The sequence below is a fragment of the Cetorhinus maximus genome, unplaced genomic scaffold, assembly GCF_964194155.1.
Source record: "Cetorhinus maximus unplaced genomic scaffold, sCetMax3.hap1.1 HAP1_SCAFFOLD_1518, whole genome shotgun sequence".
Classification (NCBI taxonomy): domain Eukaryota; kingdom Metazoa; phylum Chordata; class Chondrichthyes; order Lamniformes; family Cetorhinidae; genus Cetorhinus; species Cetorhinus maximus.
Window position 1 is genome coordinate 60,769 of NW_027597459.1, and position 18,841 is coordinate 79,609.

The 18,841-nt window shown below is 51.0% G+C and overlaps 1 protein-coding gene and 1 long non-coding RNA gene across 3 annotated transcripts; one reads left to right on the forward strand and one right to left on the reverse strand.

The window, feature by feature from the left end:
• Positions 1-812: 812 nt before the first annotated feature.
• Positions 813-6,432, forward strand: LOC144676335 (barrier-to-autointegration factor A-like). The gene is made up of 3 exons (XM_078536783.1): positions 813-873; positions 4,409-4,557; positions 6,117-6,432. The coding sequence occupies exons 1-3, from the start codon at positions 828-830 to the stop codon at positions 6,261-6,263; spliced, it is 342 nt and encodes a 113-aa protein (XP_078392909.1). The 5' UTR covers positions 813-827; the 3' UTR covers positions 6,264-6,432.
• A 1,413-nt stretch (positions 6,433-7,845) lies between these two features.
• Positions 7,846-17,312, reverse strand: LOC144676336 (uncharacterized). Of its 2 annotated transcripts, XR_013575307.1 has the most exons (3): positions 17,033-17,312; positions 8,493-8,618; positions 7,846-8,361 (listed from the first exon to the last, which is right to left on the reverse strand). It is a non-coding gene; the product is annotated as an uncharacterized LOC144676336 (long non-coding RNA). The 2 variants fall into 2 exon arrangements; XR_013575306.1 differs by lacking the exon at positions 17,033-17,312 and having other exon boundaries at positions 8,493-8,839.
• Positions 17,313-18,841: the final 1,529 nt, after the last annotated feature.

Genomic DNA, 18,841 nt, shown 5'->3' on the forward strand with positions numbered 1-18,841 from the left:
GGGGGGTAAGGGTAGTAGTGACTCTTCTATAGGTAAAAATGTGCATACAATTCTGGTCTCCAAAACCCAGGGAGATGCCCATACTGTCCTTAAAGAGGGTGCAATGAGGGTTCACTAGGCTGTTTGCTGGGGTGAGCAAGTGGGTCCCATGAGATTGAATCTGCCATGCCTACTTGGTCCCTAGGATTTAGCCGAATGAAAAATGATCTAATTCCCTGAGGGCTTGGCAGGGTAGATGCCAAGAGGCTGTTTCCACCTGACCTGGGTCGTTCTAGAACTAGGGTTCATTGTCTCACTTGGAGGGTTGGTGAATCTTTGGAATTCTCTACCCCAGAGAGCTGCAGTAGCTCAGTCGTGTGCTCAAGAATGGGTTTGATGGAGTTTTCTGCACTGAGGGAACCGAGGGCTATGGGGATTGGGCATCAAAGTACGGCCGGGGTTGAAGATCAGCCATGATCTTGTTGAATGGGGGAAGTAAGCTCGAGGGGCTGAATGGCCTCCTCCTGCTCCAGCACAGATTTTTTTGGGGGGGGGCGCGCAGGAATGTGTGCCCACATCCTTGTCAATGCATCAGTATCACGCCCCCTCCCCCACCACATACATATACAGGACAGGTGATCCAGCAGGTCACAATGGGCACAGTTAGCTGTCCCTGCTGGTCGGTCCATGTGATGCTGACACCATAAAGGCTGACCCCACTGTCACTGGGCACCCCCCCCTCCTCGCTGGCAACACCTCACTGACCCCAGCAACTGGCAGAGACCGTGGACTTTGCCTACAAAGAGGACCAAGCTACAGCGGTTTGTGCAGCCCACTGGTGAGCAGGGATGGAATTGCGAACAACTGCTGTCACTGACTTCAATATGGATAAAGGTGAGAGGGTGTTCAAGGAAGGGGAGAAATCTTCCATGGTAGACATAGAGTAAAACTCTCTCTACACTCTGCCCATCAAACACTCCCAGGACAGGTACAGCACGGGGTTAGATACAGAGTAAAGCTCCCTCTACACTGTCCCCATCAAACACTCCCAGGACAGGTACAGCACGGGGTTAGATACAGAGTAAAGCTCCCTCCACACTGTCCCCATCAAACACTCCCAGGACAGGTACCGCACGGGGTTAAATACAGAGTAAAGCTCCCTCTACACTCCCCATCAAACACTCCCAGGACAGGTACAGCACGGGGTTAGATACAGAGTAAAGCTCCCTCTACACTGTCCCCATGGCTTACGATTTCAGCTGAGCCTGATTAGACGTTCCTGCAGGAGTCTTCAGATGGTGAAGAGAAGCAGGGAGCCAGGCTGATTTTGCACTCTTCCCCCCACTCCTCCTCCTGTCCTGGGCTCTTAGATTTGCTGTGCCCTCCTTCACTGCTGCTCGTGCTGTGTTTAAGGTTCCCCCAAAACCGATTGCAAATTGATGGTCGCACCAGCTTCAAAACAATTTGGAGCGTTATTTGATCGCAAGGGGGAGGGAGTGGAAGAGAATGAAAAAAGACCAACAAGGGAGAGGGACTGAGAATCAGAGGCAGAGAGAGAGAGAGGAAACAAATGTGAAAGAGACTGGGAGAACAACGGAGATAAAGAGTGACAGAAGAAGGGAGTGGGAGAGTGAAAGAGGTGGAGAGAATGGAGAAATGGAGGGAGATTGTCAAAGACCTGGATCGTGTTGGTTGACACAAGTCGATTTATCGCTTTGTCTCTCCCCACTGTGTCCCTCTGTCTATCACTCACTACGATCCCACTCTCCCTCCCTGCAACCCTCTCCCTCTCTTACTCTCAGTTCCTGTCCTCTTCTATGGTGTGATCACTCACTCTCTCTCACCTTTACTGACAGGGGCGAATCTTGATGCTCATGCCAAAGAACTCTTCATTGCTCCATTCTCTCCCTCTTAACTGTCTCATTCTGCTACACTCATTCTATTTCCATTTTTCAGTGTTCCTCTCTCGCCCATTTTTAGTCTCGCCTAGTTCTCTTTCTCTCTCTCTCTCCCTCTTTAACTCTCTGTCTCTTTATTTCGCTCTCCCTCATTTGGTCCAGCCTTCTTTCTCATTCACTCACTGCCTTGCTCTCTCTAACTCTGTCCACGACTGTCTCACACACTATCTTTTTCTTTCCATTGCTCACTCTCTTACTTTCTCAATCTCTGTGTCTCTCTCTCTTGGATGGATAGATAAATAGATCGATAGATAGATAGACAGACAGACAGTTCGATAGATAGGGTAGTTGGTTTATTGTAAAATCATCAAGGCAGCAGGTGCCAAATTGTGATGATACAAATGAAATCAATGGTCAAATTCATAATGCAGTGATAGACAAACATTAAAATAAAAATAAAGTACAAAGTAATAAGAAGATTGCAGAATTATGAATATTCAGTATAGAAATAACTACAATACGTTGCAGAATGCCGGTCTCCTTAATTAATAGAACAGAAATGAAAGATCTACTATCCCCTGCATGTTGCATTGAAGTCCATAGATCACATGTTGTCAGGTTGAGTTTATTAAATTCTCAGTTATTTACAAAGCTTTATGAGTTTTTTTTCCGGGGATTGGGCTGTCTCACAATCCATATGTTATTTGTGCAATGGTGTCTTTTCTCCATAACTGCATCACAGATTTACTTTTGCATGGTTGTGGTGGGAGATAGTGTCTTGATCCCCATCTCTTACTGTTTGCTCTGTCTCTCTCCCGCTTTGTGTCTATCTGTCCCTTTAATCTTCTATGTCTCTTTCACCGCCTGTGTCTCTGTCTTTCTCTTTTATCTCTCATTTGTCTTTCTGTCTCTCACCATGTGTCTCTCTCTCCCTCTTGTCTATCTCTCTGTCTTTTTTGTTTCTCTCACTGTCTTTCTGTGTCTCACTGTCTGTCCCTCTCTCTGTCTTTCTCTTTGCCTCTCGTCTATCTCTCTATTTGACTCTCACCATGTGTCTCTCTCCCTCTTGTCTATCTCTCTTTTTTGTCTCTCTCACTGTCTGTCTCTCTCCCTCTTGTCTATCTCTCTGTCTTCTGGTGTCTCTCACTGTCTTTCTGTCTCACCATCTGTCTCTCTTTTCCTCTTGTCTATCTCTCAGTCTTTCTGTCTCTCACCATCTGTCTCTCTATCTTTTCCTCTTGTCTATCTCTCAGTCTTTCTGTCTCTCACCATCTGTCTCTCTCTCTCCCTGTCGATCTCTCTCAGTCTTTTTGTCTCTTCACTGCCTTTCTGTTTCTCACCTGACTCTGTCTTTCTCTTTTCCTCTTGTCTAGCTCTGTCTTTCTGTCCCTCACCATCAGTCTCTCTCCCTCTTATCTAATTCTCTCGCTGTCTGTCTCTCACCATCTGTGTCTTTCCTTCTTGTCTATCTCTGTCTTTTTTGTCTCGCTCACTGTCTTTGTGTCTCACTGTCTGTGTCTCTCTATTTCTTTCCATCTCATCTATCTATCTCTCACCATGTGTCTCTCTCCCTCTTGTCTATTGTTTTTTTTTGTCTCTCACTGTCTGTCTCTCCTACTGTCTTTCTGTCTCTCACCATCTGTGTCTTTCCCTTTTCCTCATCTATCTTTGTCTTTCTGTCTCTCATCATCATTTTTCACGATCTCTATCTCCCTCTCAACATTAACTGTTGCCTGATGTCAGTGACCTTAAAGCCTTCTGCCCTGCAGTTATGGTTCAGTGAGCGTCTGCTTCGTCCAGTGTCTCACTGAGATCTACAACTACATGGACCGACTGAGATAGAAACAGATGAAGAGGGAGGCAGTCGGCCGGGGGGGGTGGGGTTGTGTTCTGATCCCAGTCCAGGCTGTCAGGGATTCACAGGAAATGGTACCAGGAATAAGAGACTTCAGTTAATGTGGTGAGACTGGAGAAGCCGGGATTGTTCTCCTTAGAGCAGAGAAGGTTAAAGGGGGGAGATTTAATTGAGGCTTTTGTTAGAGTAAATAAGGAGAAACTGTTTCCCAGAGGTAACCAGAGGGGGACAGACTGAAGATAATCGGCAAAAAAACCGGCAAGGGGGTGGATGAGGAAAAGTGTTCTTTTTAACACACTGAGTTGTGATCTGGAAGGCACTACCTGAAAGGAAGCAGATTCAATAGGAACTTTCAAAAAGGAATTGGATAAAAATTTTAAGGGGCAAAATTGGTTGGGAGTGAGACGGAAGTGGGACTAATTGCGCAAGAATAATGAACCCTAGTGGCCTCCCGCTGTGGTTGTATGATCCATACTTGGGCTCAGGGATTGGAGGGGGAGCCCAGGGTTGTTGCCATCCTTATGTGGCTGCTACCCTTGTCCCTCTAGGAGTGGACCTCAAGGGTTTGGTACGGAAGCTGCTGTTGTATGCAGCTCAGCACCCTTCCCCCAGCCTCTGCTCTCCTCTCACCAATTGTGTGCGTGTCTCACTCTCTCTCTCTATCTCTCTGTTCCAGATCGCCCTCCTATCTGCCCCACAGCCAACACGACATCACAGAAGCACAAGAACTTCGTGGTGGAGCCCATGAAGGAGAAGTCTGTGAAGGAACTGGCAGGTATCGGCCTGGTCCTGGGAGGAAGGCTGGAGGAGAAAGGCTTCACCAAGGTGAGAGGCCTCAAAATGGCCCCGGGTGTCAGGTTGCACGGGGGGGAAGGAACACAAGGTTTAGGAGCAGGGCCATTCGGCCCCTCGAGCCTGCTCCGCCATTCGATAAGATCACGACTGATCTGGTTGTGGTCACAACTCCACTTTCCTGCCTGTCCCCCATAACCCTTGACTCCCGCGTCAGTCATAAATCCATCTAACTCAGCCTTGAATAAATTCAATGACCCAGCCTCCGATGCTCTCTGGGGAAGACAATCCCACAGACTGATAACCCTCAGAGAAAAAAAATTCTCATCTCAGTCTTAAATGGGAGACCCCCTAGTTCTAGAGTGCCCCGCAAGGGGAAACATCCTTTCAGCGCCCAGTCCCCTCAGGATCTTATGTGTGTCAATAAGGTCGCCTCTCATTCTTCTAAACTCCGATGGGCTTTGGCCCAACTGTTCAATCCTTCATCGTAAAACAAACCCCTTCATCCCAGGAATCAGTTGAGTGAACTTTCTTTGAACTGCTTCCAACGCAGTTATATCCTTCCTTAAATAAGGAGGCCAAAACTGTGGAGTACTCCAGATGTGGTCTCAGCAACGCCCTATGCAGTTGTAGCAAGACCTCCCTACTTTTATACTCTTCACCCCACCTCCGCGAAAAAGACCAACATTCCATTTTGCCTTGCTAATCCTGTCCTGCACGGCCTGACAGGGCGAGATTGAACTTGCTCTTTGCAAATCCCCCCTTCCCGGCGATGTTGAAGGGACAGGCCAATACGCCCGACAGACGCTCTCGGTGGCCAGTACCGAGGGAGTCCTGCATTGCCGGAGGTGCCATCTTTCAGAGCAGAGGTCAACACAGGGCCCCATCTGCTCTCTCTCAGGTGGACATAAAACATCTCACAGCTGCTATTTTTTTTTTTAATATATGAAAATGGGAAGGGGCTGGGTTCTCCCCAGTGTCCTGGGCCAATCGAATCACCCTCGTGTGTGCGGAATCTTGCTGTGCACATACTGGACTTGCCCCTGAGATAGCCTGTGGACGGGTGACTTTCCCAATCACCACCGCGCTCTGTTGCATTATATGGTATTAAAATTAAGGGGGAAAACAGTGGTGTAGTGGTAATGTCACTGGACTAGTAATCTGGCGACCCAGGCTAACACCCTCTGGACAGGGGTTCAAATCCCACCACCACCACCACCACCACAGCAGTTGGTGGAATTTAAATTCAATCAATTAAATATGGAATTGAAAGCTAGTGTCAGTAATGACAGCTATCATCGATTGAACCCATCTGGTTCACTAGTGCCCCTTTTGGGGAAAGAAATCTGCCGTCCTTACCTGGTCTGGCCTACATGTGACTCCAGACCCCACAGCAACGTGGTTGACTCTTAACTGCCCCTTTCTTGCCTTGCAAGCCATTGGGCTGCCCTTGCCAACAATGCCCACATCCTGTGAAAAGAGGGGGGAAAAGAAAAGGTAACCTGTAGCAAGTAGGAGTGTTTGTGTGTCTGTGTGTGCGCAGAACATTAGACTGTGTTGGTTTAATCCCTCCCTTCTGACCTTATCTTCAGGCTAAAGATGTCCTGGGCCAGTTCCTACTCTTGAAGCAGGATAAAGTCGCCTTTAAGTGCTGGATGAGGCAAGTGTGCTTCGCGGGTAACAGGCAATCGGAAGACTGTTACCGCTGTCTCAGAGAGTGGTGTGATGCCTTCCTTTAAAGCCCTCCTTCCCCCTAACTCCGACCCCAGTTAACTCAAGAGTCATAATCTCCTAGTAAACTGTAATCACTATTTATTGATCTTTTGCAGCCCCAGGTCACCAGGGCGTCTTTCAGATTTTATGCCGTGCTTAATAACTGATTTATTAATAAAAACCAGAAGGACAAGCAGCCATGAGTCTGTTTCCAAGGCGACCAGCCACCGCGCCACATGCCAGCTTCCATCTTGCGCATTATAACAACAAACATGGCTTGCATTTCTATAGCCTCTGGCTCAAAGGTCCCAGATTCTGCACAGGAGTCCAACGAGATAACAATGTTTTCAAAAAAGAGAGGCAGAGAGTGAATTCCAGAGCTGAGGACCCGCAGGCAGCAGAAGGCACGGCCGCTGATGGTGGAGCGATGGAAATCGGGGTGCGCGCGCGAGAGGCCGGAATCAGAGGAGCACAGAAACCCCTGGGGGGGGAGTTGTCCAAGTGGAGGAAATTCCAGGGATGGGAAGGTGGCTAGATGAGGGCGCTTCACATTTTGGGTGCCGCACCGATTTACAAGAACGGAGAGGTTCGAACTCACCTGCAAAGGACTGAAAAGAGATGAGGGTCTTCTCAGTAGATAAGAGTGGGAGCAGTGATGTGATAAAGCTCTTTAAAATTATGAATTGGTTCAATGAGGTAGACTTGGAGAAAATGTTTCCACGTGTGGGCGAGACCAGGACTAGGGGACCGTCATTACAAGCTAGTCACTAGTGAATCCGACCGGGAATTCAGGAGAAACTTCTTCACCCAGAGAGTGGGGAGAATGGAGGACTCGCTCCCACAGGGAGTGGTCAAGGTGAATAGTATCGATACATTTAAACTGGAGAAACACACATGGGAGAAAGGAATATAAGGGAATGGTGATTGGGGGCAGGGGGGGGTGTGGGAGAAGGCTTGTGTGGAGCAGTAACACCAGCATGGAGCAGATGGGCTGAATGGCCTGTTTCTGAGCTGTACAGTGTATGCAATTTCAAAACGTGAGACGGAGATTTTTGTTCTCATCACATCTTAGATGCAAGGTAAAGATCCCTCTACACTGTCCCCATCAAACACTCCCAGGACAGGTACAGCACGGGGTTAGATACAGGGTAAAGATCCCTCTACACTGTCCCCATCAAACACTCCCAGGGCAGGTACAGCACGGGGTTAGATACAGAGCAAAGCTCCCTCTACACTGTCCCCATCAAACGCTCCCAGGACAGGTACAGCACGGGGTTAGATACAGAGTAAAGCTCCCTCTACACTGTCCCCATCAAACGCTCCCAGGACAGGTACAGCATGGAGTTAGATACAGAGTAAAGCTCCCTCTACACCGTCCCCATCAAACACTCACAGGACAGGTACAGCACGGAGTTAGATACAGAGTAAAGCTCCCTCTACACTGTCCCCATCAAACACTCCCAGGACAGGTACAGCACGGGGTTAGATACAGAGTAAAGCTCCCTCTACACTGTCCCCGTCAAACACTCCCAGGGCTGGTGCAGAACAGATTAGAGTAATATAATTGACTTATACAGAGACAACACAAAACACCAGAATAGTTCATAATACTGTAAGTAAATTTATTTGGTAAATTAATACAACAGTCATGTATTTAGTTTCTGCTAGTTACTGAAGGAGCACCAATGGAAACAACACTGAGTTCAAAGGAGAATACACCCTGTAGTAGAGAGAGGAGTTAAATGCTCCATCTTTTGTTATACTAAATATGACTGATTGCTGACAGGAAGCTCTGAACGAAGCTGGAAGTGATTGAAAATCCCTGGCGTGTTTATGTTGGCTGCAGTAAGCCATGTGCTGAGGGGGGCTGAGAGCCGACCACTGTCACAAGACGTTGGTCCACTTTGAATTGGAGTGTCCCCGGGCGCACGGCCGGGTGCGAAAAGGGGACAAGTTGGCCTCTCCAGGCCCGGCAATCCCTCAATTCCCGTGGCTATGAGACGGTGATTATGATCCCAGTAGAGAAGCGCTGGCACGGTCCTGGGCATGAGTGTGATGGAGGTATTAGAGTGAGCAGCTCCCCCTCTTGCATTTGCATCGGGCCCAGCCACGGGCGGTCCCAGACTTTGAAGGAACAAGTTATCCTCTGAAGGGAAATGGTAAACTGGTAATAATGCCCTGCGCCCAACCCGAATAAGTGCCAAGATACTCAGTGCCTGATGCCACCCAGCCCCCACACTCCCCGTTTCTCTCACCTTGGCGTACCGTGGGTCCTACTGGAAGGCACACAGCTCGAGCCTGACATTCCTCCCTGTCGACCTCCTGCAGGGAGGATTCTCCCCCAGCTCCACTGTCAGATAGTACAGCATCCCCGCCACCACCTGTTAGGGGACACTCACCAACTTTCAGTCAATTAATTCACTGGCAGAGGCACGGAGAGCACTCCAAATATTTCTCGGGAACAGGACACGGCATTAAACAAATCACACTACACGTCATCGTCTCCCAGGCAATGTGCCACGCCTGCTGACACGGTCTAGTTCTGGGCACCCCTTGCCGCTCTCCAAACCCCTCTCTCTGTATATACTTCTCCCTCCCTCTCTTTCTCCCCTCTCCCTACCCCTCTATTTCTCCCCCACTTCTTTCTCTCCCCCTTCCCCTCCCTCTGCCCCAACACCCACCCCCTTCCCCACCGCTTCCCCATCCTCTGCCCCCACCCCTTCCCCTCCCTCTGCCCCCACCCCTTCCCCTCCCTCTGCCCCCACTCCCTCCCCTTCCCCTCCCTCTGCCCCCACCCCTTCCCCTCCCTCTGCCCCACCCCTTCCCCTCCCTCTGCCCCCACTCCCTCCCCTTCCCCTCCCTCTGCCCCCACCCCTTCCCCTCCCTCTGCCCCAGCCCCCACCCCTTCCCCTCCCTCTGCCCCCACCCTCCCCCTCCCTCTGCCCCCTCCCCCTCCCCTCCCCCTCCCTCTGCCCCCACCCCTCCCCCTCCCCTCCCTCTGCCCCCACCCCCTCCCCTCCCTCTGCCCCCACCCCTCCCCCTCCCTCTGCCCCCACCCCCTCCCCTCCCCCTCCCTCTGCCCCCACCCCTCCCCCTCCCTCTGCCCCCACCCCCTCCCCTCCCCTCCCTCTGCCCCCACCCCTCCCCCTCCCTCTGCCCCCACCCCTTCCCCACCCCCACCTCTCCCCCCAACCCTCTGCCCCCACCCCTTCCCCTCCCTCTGCCCCCACCCCTTCCCCTCCCTCTGCCCCCACCCCTTCCCCTCCCTCTGCCCCCACCCCTTCCCCTCCCTCTGCCCCCCACCCTCCCCCTCCCTCTGCCCCCACCCCTCCCCCTCCCTCTGCCCCCACCCCCTCCCCTCCCCCTCCCTCTGCCCCCACCCCCACCCCTCCCCCTCCCTCTGCCCCCACCCCCTCCCCTCCCCCTCCCTCTGCCCCCACCCCCTCCCCCTCCCTCTGCCCCCACCCCCACCCCTCCCCTCCCTCTGCCCCCACCCCCACCCCTCCCCCTCCCTCTGCCCCCACTCCCTCCCCTTCCCCTCCCTCTGCCCCCACCCCTTCCCCTCCCTCTGCCCCCACCCCTCCCCCTCCCTCTGCCCCCACCCCTCCCCTCCCCCTCCCTCTGCCCCCACCCCTCCCCCTCCCTCTGCCCCCACCCCCTCCCCTCCCCCTCCCTCTGCCCCCACCCCTCCCCCTCCCTCTGCCCCCACCCCTTCCCCACCCCCACCTCTCCCCCCAACCCTCTGCCCCCACCCCTTCCCCTCCCTCTGCCCCCACCCCTTCCCCTCCCTCTGCCCCCACCCCTTCCCCTCCCTCTGCCCCCACCCTTCCCCTCCCTCTGCCCCCACCCCTCCCCTCCCTCTGCCCCCACCCCTCCCCCTCCCTCTGCCCCCACCCCCTCCCCTCCCCCTCCCTCTGCCCCCACCCCCACCCCTCCCCCTCCCTCTGCCCCCACCCCCTCCCCTCCCCCTCCCTCTGCCCCACCCCCTCCCCCTCCCTCTGCCCCCACCCCCACCCCTCCCCCTCCCTCTGCCCCACCCCCACCCCTCCCCCTCCCTCTGCCCCCACCCCTCCCCCTCCCTCTGCCCCCACCCCCTCCCCTCCCCCTCCCTCTGCCCCCACCCCCACCCCTCCCCCTCCCTCTGCCCCCACCCCCACCCCTCCCCCTCCCTCTGCCCCCACCCCCTCCCCTCCCCCTCCCTCTGCCCCCACCCCCTCCCCTCCCCCTCCCTCTGCCCCCACCCCCACCCTTCCCCTCCCTCTGCCCCCACTCCCTCCCCCTCCCCTCCCTCTGCCCCCACCCCTTCCCTTCCCTCTGCCCCCACCCCCTCCCCTCCCTCTGCCCCCACCCCCTCCCCTCCCTCTGCCCCCACCCCCTCCCCTCCCTCTGCCCCCACCCCCTCCCCTCCCTCTGCCCCCACCCCCTCCCCTCCCTCTGCCCCCACCCCCTCCCCTCCCTCTGCCCCCACCCCCTCCCTTCCCTCTGCCCCCACCCCCTCCCCTCCCTCTGCCCCCACTCCCTCCCCTCCCCTCCTCTGCCCCCACCCCTTCCCTTCCCTCTGCCCCCACTCCCTCCCTCCCTCTGCCCCCACCCCCTCCCCTCCCTCTGCCCCCACCCCCTCCCCTCCCTCTGCCCCCACCCCCTCCCTTCCCTCTGCCCCCACCCCTCCCCTCCCTCTGCCCCCACCCCTTCCCCTCCCTCTGCCCCCACCCCCTCCCCTCCCTCTGCCCCCACTCCCTCCCCTCCCCCTCCCTCTGCCCCCACCCCTTCCCTTCCCTCTGCCCCCACTCCCTCCCCTCCCTCTGCCCCCACCCCTCCCCTCCCTCTGCCCCCACCCCTTCCCCTCCCTCTGCCCCCACTCCCTCCCCTCCCCCTCCCTCTGCCCCCACCCCTTCCCCTCCCTCTGCCCCAGCCCCCACCCCTTCCCCTCCCTCTGCCCCAGCCCCCACCCCTTCTCCACCCTCCCCCACTTCTTCCTCTGCCCCAGACCCCACCCCCCTTCTCCACCCTCCTCCCCCCCACCCCTCCCCTCCTTATTTACTCCATCTGGAGGGATCCTGATGGAGTAAATGAGGAGGAGTTGATTCCACTGGCAGGAGGGTCAGCAACCAGAGGACACAAATTTAAAATAATTGACAAAAGAACCAGATTAGGAGATAGTATTTTATTTGGAGAAGTAACAGTCCCAACAGATTGGATGTAACCCCACTATTTAAAAGGAGAGAGGGAGAAAGGAAATTACAGACTGGTTAGTCTGACATCAGTAGTATGGAGAATGCTAGAGTCTATTATAAAGGATGCGATAACAGGGCACTTAGCAAATAGCGATGGGATTAGACAAAGTCAACATGGATTTATGAAAAGGAAATCATGTTTGACAAACCTGCTGGAGTTTTTTGAGGATGTAACTAGCTAGTGCTGTTGGGAGGGTTTAAAGATAACTCGGCAGAGGTGTGGGAACCAAGAATAAATATTAGAGGGAAATACCAGGCTGCACAAAATACTGGGTGGGGCAGATAGCACTAGTATAGAGAATAGTAAGTTAATAGGTAAAGTTGGGGTAAGGGAGAAAATAATCTAAATCCGGGTTACTATGCAAGTGCGTGAATGCATGGAGTATAGTAAATAAGATTGAGGGGTTACGGGCACAGATTGCCACGTGGAAATATGATGTTGTGGCCATAACAGAGACTTGGCTCAAGGAAGGGCAGAACTGGTTGCTAAATATTCCCGGGTACAAGGTGTTCAGAAGAGATAGGAAAGGAGGAGGGGTGGCAGTATTGGTTAAGAAGAGTGTTGCAGTGCTGGAGAAAGAAGATGTCCCAGAGGGTTCAAGGACAGAATCAATTTGGCTAGAGCTAAGGAACGAGAAGGGTGCAATTACATTGCTTGGTGTAGTCTATAGACCGCCAAATAGTGAGGACATAGAAGAACAAATCTGCAGGGAAATTACAGAGAGCTGCAGACATTATTGAGTAGTTATAATGGGAAACTTCAATTACCCAAATGTAGACTGGGACAGTGGTAGTGTAAAGGGTGGAGGGGGTCAAAAGTTACTAGAATTTGTTCAGGAGAATTTTCTACAGCAGTATGTGTCCAATCCAATAAGAAAAGACACACTGTTGGACTTGGTTCTTTGAAATGAGACAGACCAAGTCGATCAAGTGTCAGTGGGGGAACATTTAGGAGACAGTGATCATTGTATTGTATGTTTTAGGATGATGATAGAAAAGGACAATAGGCAATCCAGAGTAAGAATAATTAACTGGACAAGAGCCGACTTCAATGGGGCAAGAACGGAGCTGGGCCAGATAGGCTGGAAAGAAAGATTGGCAGGAAAAACTGTAGCTGAACATTAGGCTACCTTCAAAAAAGAATTGGTTCAGGCACAGTCAAGGCATATTCCAGCAAAAGGGGAAGGTAGAGCAAACAAATGCAGAGCTCCCTGGATGAAAGAGGAGATTGAAATTAAGATAAAGAAGAAAAAGTGCGCTTAAGACAGGTGTCAGGTAGAAAATACAATTGAGAACCAAGAGGGATACAGAAGGTTCAGAGGGGAGGTGAAGCATACTAGAGGAGCGAAGAGGGATTATGAGAAAAGACTGGCAGCCAACATAAAGGAGAATCCCAAAGTGTTCTATAGGCATATAAATAGTAAAATGGTGGTAAAAGGAGGAGTAGGGCCAATGGGACCTGAAGGGAAATTTACACATGGATGAAGGGATCATGGCTGAGGTATTAAATTAATACTTTGCATCCGTCTTTACCAAGGAGGCAGATGCTACCCAGGCCATGGTGACAGACGAGGAAACTCTATCACTAGAAGGGTTCAAAATTGATCAGGAGGGAGTGTTGAACAGACTGTCAGTGCTTAAAGTTGACAAGGCACTCGGACCTGATGAGATGCATCCAAGGATATTGAAGGAGGCGAAAGTAGAAATCACAGGGGCACTGGCCATATTTCAGTCTTCCCTAGACTCAGGAGAGCTGCCAGAGGACCGAAGAATTGCAAACATTACGTCCTTGTTCAAAAAAGGCTAAGGATAGGCCCAGCCATACAGACCAGTCAGTTTAACTTCAATGGTGGGCAAGATTCTAGAAACAATTATTCAGGATAGAATTAGTAGTCACGTGGAAAAATATGGGTTGATAAGGAAAAGCCAGCATGGATTTCTATAGAGGAAATCGTGTTTAACTAACCTGCTGGAGTTTTTTGAAGAGGTAACAGAAAAGGTCGATGAGGGTAATGCTGTTAATGTGGTGTATATAGACTTTCAAAAGGCATTTGACATAGTGCCGCACAACTGACTTGTGAGAGAAGTTATTGTTCATGGAATAAAAGGGACAGTAGAAACTTGGATACAAAATTGGCTGAAAAATAGGAAGCAGAGAGTAATGGCCAATGGGTATTTTTCGGGCTAGAAGGTTTGTAGTGGAGTTCCCCAGGGGTCGGCATTGGGACCCTTGCTTTTCCTGATATATACTGACGATCTAGATCTTGGTGTGCAGGGGACAGTTTCAAAGTTTGCGGATGATACGAAGCTTGGGAGTGTTGTGAACTGCGAGGAGGATGGTGTGGAACTTCAAGAGGACATAGACAAGTCGGTGGAGTGGGCAGATAGGTGGCAGATGAAGTTCAATGCGGAGAAGTGTGTGGTGATGCATTTTGGCAGGAAGAACATGGACAGACAATACAAAACAAGGGGTGAAATTTTGAAGGGGGTGCAGGAGCAGAAAGACTTGGGTGTATATGTGCAGAGATCATTGAAGGTGGCAGGACAGGTGGGGAGAGCAGTTAATAAAGCATATAGTATCCTGGGCTTTATTAATAGGGGCATAGAGTACAAGAGCAGGGAGGTTATGTTGAAATTATATAAGACACTCATTAGACCTCAGCTGGAATATTGTGTACAGTTCTGGGCACCATATTATAGGAAAGATGTGAACACATTGGAGAGAGTGCAGAAGAGGTTCACAAGAATGGTTCCAGGGATGAGAAACTTCAGCTATGAGGATAGATTGGAGAAGTTGGGGCTGTTCTCCTTGGAGAGAAGGCGGCTGAGAGGAGATTTGTTAGAGATGTTCAAAATCATGGGGGGGCTGGACAGAGTAAATAGGGCAAAGCTGTTCCCACTCGTAAAAGGATCAAGAACGAAAGAGCACAGATTTAAAGTGATTTGCAAAAGAAGCAAGTGTGACATGAGAAAAAACTTTTCTACATGACAAGTGGCTCGGGTCTGGAATGCACTGCCTGGAAGTGTGGTGGAGGCAGGTTCAATCTAGGCATTCAAGAGGGCATTAGATGATTATTTTAATAGAAACAATGTGCAAGGGTACGGGGAAAAGGCAGGGCAATGGCACTCGGTCATAATGCTCATTTGGAGAGCCGATGCAGACATAATGGGCCGAATGGTCTCCTTCTGTGCCGTTAAGATTCTGTGATAGGATAGATAAGGGAGAAACAGTGGATGTGGCGTATTTGGATTTTCAGAAAGCTTTTGCTAAAGTCCCTCACAAGAGATTAGTGTGCAAAATTAAAGCACATGGGATTGGGGGTAATATATTGGCATGGACTGAAAATTGGTTAGCTGACAGGAAACAGGGTAGGAATAAATAGATCTTTTTCAAAATGGCAGGCAGTGACTAGTGGGGTATTGCAGTGATCAGTGCTTGGGCCCCAGCTATTCGCAATATACATCGATGATTTGGATGAGGGAACCAAATGTAATATTTTCAAATTTGCTGATGGCACCAAACGTGGTGGGAACGTGAGTGGTGAGGAGGATGTTCAGAGGCTTCAAGGTGATTCAGACAAGTTGTGTGGGCAAATACATGGCAGATGCAGTATAACATGGATATGTGAAGTTATCCACCTTGGTAGGAAAAACAGTATGACAGAGTACTAAGTGGTGATAGATTGGGAAATGTTGTTGTACAAAGGGACCTGGGTGTCCTTGTACACCAATCACTGAAAGCAAGCATGCAGGAGGAGCAAGCAGTTAAGAAGTAAAAGGTGTGTTGGCCTTCACTGCGAGAGGACTTGAGCACGGATGTCTTAGTGCAGCTGTACAGGGCCTTGGTGAGACCACACCTAGAGGATTGTGTACAGTTTTAGTCTCCTTACCTAAGAAAGGATATACTTGCCACAGAGGGAGTGCAGCGAAGGTTCACCAGACTGATTCCTGGGATGGCAGGGTTGTTGTATGAGGGGGAGATTGGATTGACTAGGCCCTGTATTCACTGGGGTTTAGAAGAATGAAACGTATAAATTCTGACAGGGCAAGACAGACTAATTTAATTAATTTATTCATGGGATGTAGGCGTTGCTGGCTAGGCCAGTATTTATTGCCCATCCCTAACTGCCCTTGTTCAGAGGCTATTGAAGAGTCAACCACATTGCTGTGAGTCTGGAGTCACATGTAGGCCAGACCAGGTAAGGACATTAATGAATTAGATGGTTTTGTTTTTTTTTTAGAACAATCGGCAATGGTTTCATGGTCATCATTAGACTTCTGATTCCAGATTTTTTTTTATTGAATTCAAATACTACCATCAGCCGTGGCAGGATTTCAACCCAGGTCCCTGGATTACTAGTCCAGTGACAAGCGACTGGATGCAGGGAAGATGTTTCCTGTGGCTGGGGGAGGGGGTCTAGAACAAGGGATCACAGTCTCAGGATAGGGTAGGCCATTTAGGACTGAGAGTGAGGAGAAACTTCTTCACTCAGAGGGTGGTGAAGCTGTGGAATTCTCTGCCACAGGAGGGTGTGGAGGCCAAGTCACTGAATATATTCAAGAAGGAAATAGATTTCTGGACTCCAAAGGCATCGAGGGGTGTGGGGAGAGAGTGGGAGTACGGCGTTGAGATAGAGGATCAGCCATGATCATATTGAACAGCAGGGCAGGCTAGAAGGACGGAATGACCTACTCCTGCTCCTATTTTCTATGTCTTTAATTATGTTAACGATGATGTAAACATGATGTTCGGGAGGGAATCAAGAGGCTCCAAGGGAGCAAGTCACAGAACAGTCTGTGTCCAGAGAACAATGTACTTACCACAAGGTCTTGGATGTCAATATTTCTAAATAAATAGTTTCAAGGAAAACTAAATGCTGACCATCTCCAAGACACTCAAAGTGAAACCTCATCGAGCTAGATAATTAAACAAGGGCGGCGAGCATAAACCATGCAGACAGCCCAAAACAGCAGCACATTGTTGTAATCTGGAATGCCCTGCCCACAAGCAGATTCAACAGTGACTGTCAAGAGAGAATTAGATAAGCACTTGAAAAGACTAAGGGGAAAGAGCAACAGGGGATCTTTTACATCCACCAGAGAGGGCAGACAGGGCCTCAGTTTAACATCTCATCTGAAAACATCTCATCTGAAAGACAGCACCTGTCACAGTGCAGCACTCTCAGTACTGCCCTAGAGTGTCAGCCTGGAGTAGGACTGTATCTAGGACCCACAACCTTCCGATTGGAGGCAAGAATACTACCCACTTGAGCCACGGTTGACAACTGGAAAAGCAACAGGCGACGGTGTGGGATGAATGGGAGAGCTCTTTCAAAGAGCCAGCAAAGGCACAATGGGCCAAATGGCCTCCTCCCGTACTGCTGTACAATTCTAGGACACTGTGAGAAGGGCCTCGGTCACGTAATAATGGCTGCAGAATCATTTAGGCTCACCTGAAGTGCAGTTACCAATCTTGGGGGGGGTTTAATTAGGGATTTAGCGAATGTTGTGGGCACTCCCCTCACCCCACAACCCCCTTGGAGAATGTTGCTGGTTAATACCTGGCTATTATTGTCTCAGTAACTATCGTTGAGAACTCTTGTCCTCTTCCACGTGGTTGTCCTCATTGTCTCCCTGCATATCCGGCACAGATGCTACCAGGTACTTCAGGAAATCGAATTGTTGCTCGATGCACTGTTTCCTGGAGGCAAATAACCCACAAGATTAGCTCCCCCCTTCTCATCACCACTGCCCCTACACTGTCCCCATCAAACACTCCCAGGACAGGTACAGCACGGGGTTAGATACAGAGTAAAGCTCCCTCTACACTGTCCCCATCAAACACTCCCAGGGCAGGTACAGCACGGGGTTAGATACAGAGTAAAGCTCCCTCTACACTGTCCCCATCAAACACTCCCAGGACAGGTACAGCACGGGGTTAGATACAGAGTAAAGCTCCCTCTACACTGTCCCCATCAAACACTCCAGGACAGGTACAGCACAGGGTTAGATACAGAGTAAAACTCCCTCTACACTGTCCCCATCAAACACTCCCAGGACAGGTACAACACGGGGTTAGATACAGAGTAAAGCTCCCTCTACACTGTCCCCATCAAACACTCCCAGGACAGGTACAGCACGGGGTTAGATACAGAGTAAAACTCCCTCTACACTGTCCCCATCAAACACTCCCAGGACAGGTACAGCACGGGGTTAGATACAGAGTAAAGCTCCCTCTACACTGTCCCCATCAAGTACTCCCAGGACAGGTACAGCACGGGGTTAGATACAGAGTAAAGCTCCCTCTACACTGTCCCCATCAAACACTCCCAGGACAGGTACAGCACGGGGTTAGATACAGAGTAAAGCTCCCTCTACACTGTCCCCGTCAAACACTCCCAGGGCAGGTACAGCACGGGGTTAGATACAGAGTAAAGCTCCCTCTACACTGTCCCCATCAAACACTCCCAGGACAGGTACAGCACGGGGTTAGATACAGAGTAAAGCTCCCTCTACGCTGTCCCCATCAAGTACTCCCAGGACAGGTACAGCACGGGGTTAGATACAGAGTAAAGTTCCCTCTACACCGTCCCCATCAAACGCTCCCAGGACAGGTACAGCACGGGGTTAGATACAGAGTAAAGCTCCCTCTACACTGTCCCCATCAAACATCCCCTGGGCAGCTACAGCACGGGGTTAGATACAGAGTAAAGCTCCCTCTACACTGTCCCCATCAAACTCTCACAGGACAGGTACAGCACGGGGTTAGATACAGAGTAAAGTTCCCTCTACACTGTCCCCATCAAGCACTCCCAGGACAGGTACAGCACGGGGTTAGAAACAGAGTAAAGTTCCCTCTACACTGTCCCCATCAAACGCTCCCAGGGCAGGTACAGCACGGGGTTAGATACAGAGTAAAGCTCCCTCTATACCGTCCCCATCAAACATCCCCATGGCAGCTACAGCACGGGGTTAGATACAGAGTAAAGCTCCCTCTACAACGTCCCCATCAAACACTCACAGGACAGGCACAGCACGGGGTTAGATACAGAGTAAAAGTTCTTCAAGAGAGAACACGCTGAACACCAGAATAGTTCATAATACTGTAAGTAAATTTATTTGGTAAATGAATACAAGAATACAATGGTACTGTAATTAGTTTCTGCTAGTTACTGAAGTACCACCAGCGGAAACAATGCTGAGTTCAGAGGAGAATACACCCTGTAGTAGAGAGAGGAGTTAAATGCTCCATCTTTTGTTATACTAAATATGACTGATTGCTGACAGGAAGCTCTGAACGAAGCTGGAAGTGATTGAAAATCCCTGGCGTGTTTATGTTGGCTGCAGTAAGCCATGTGCTGAGGGGGGCC

Bases quoted from the DNA above. Each gene is read 5' to 3' on its own strand.
- LOC144676335 (XM_078536783.1), top strand. From the start codon at position 828: ATGGAATTGCGAACAACTGCTGTCACTGACTTCAATATGGATAAAG. The intron at 874-4,408 runs GTGAGAGGGTGT...TCTCTGTTCCAG, and splicing joins TGACTTCAATATGGATAAAG to ATCGCCCTCCTATCTGCCCC. The intron at 4,558-6,116 runs GTGAGAGGCCTC...CCTTATCTTCAG, and splicing joins AGGAGAAAGGCTTCACCAAG to GCTAAAGATGTCCTGGGCCA.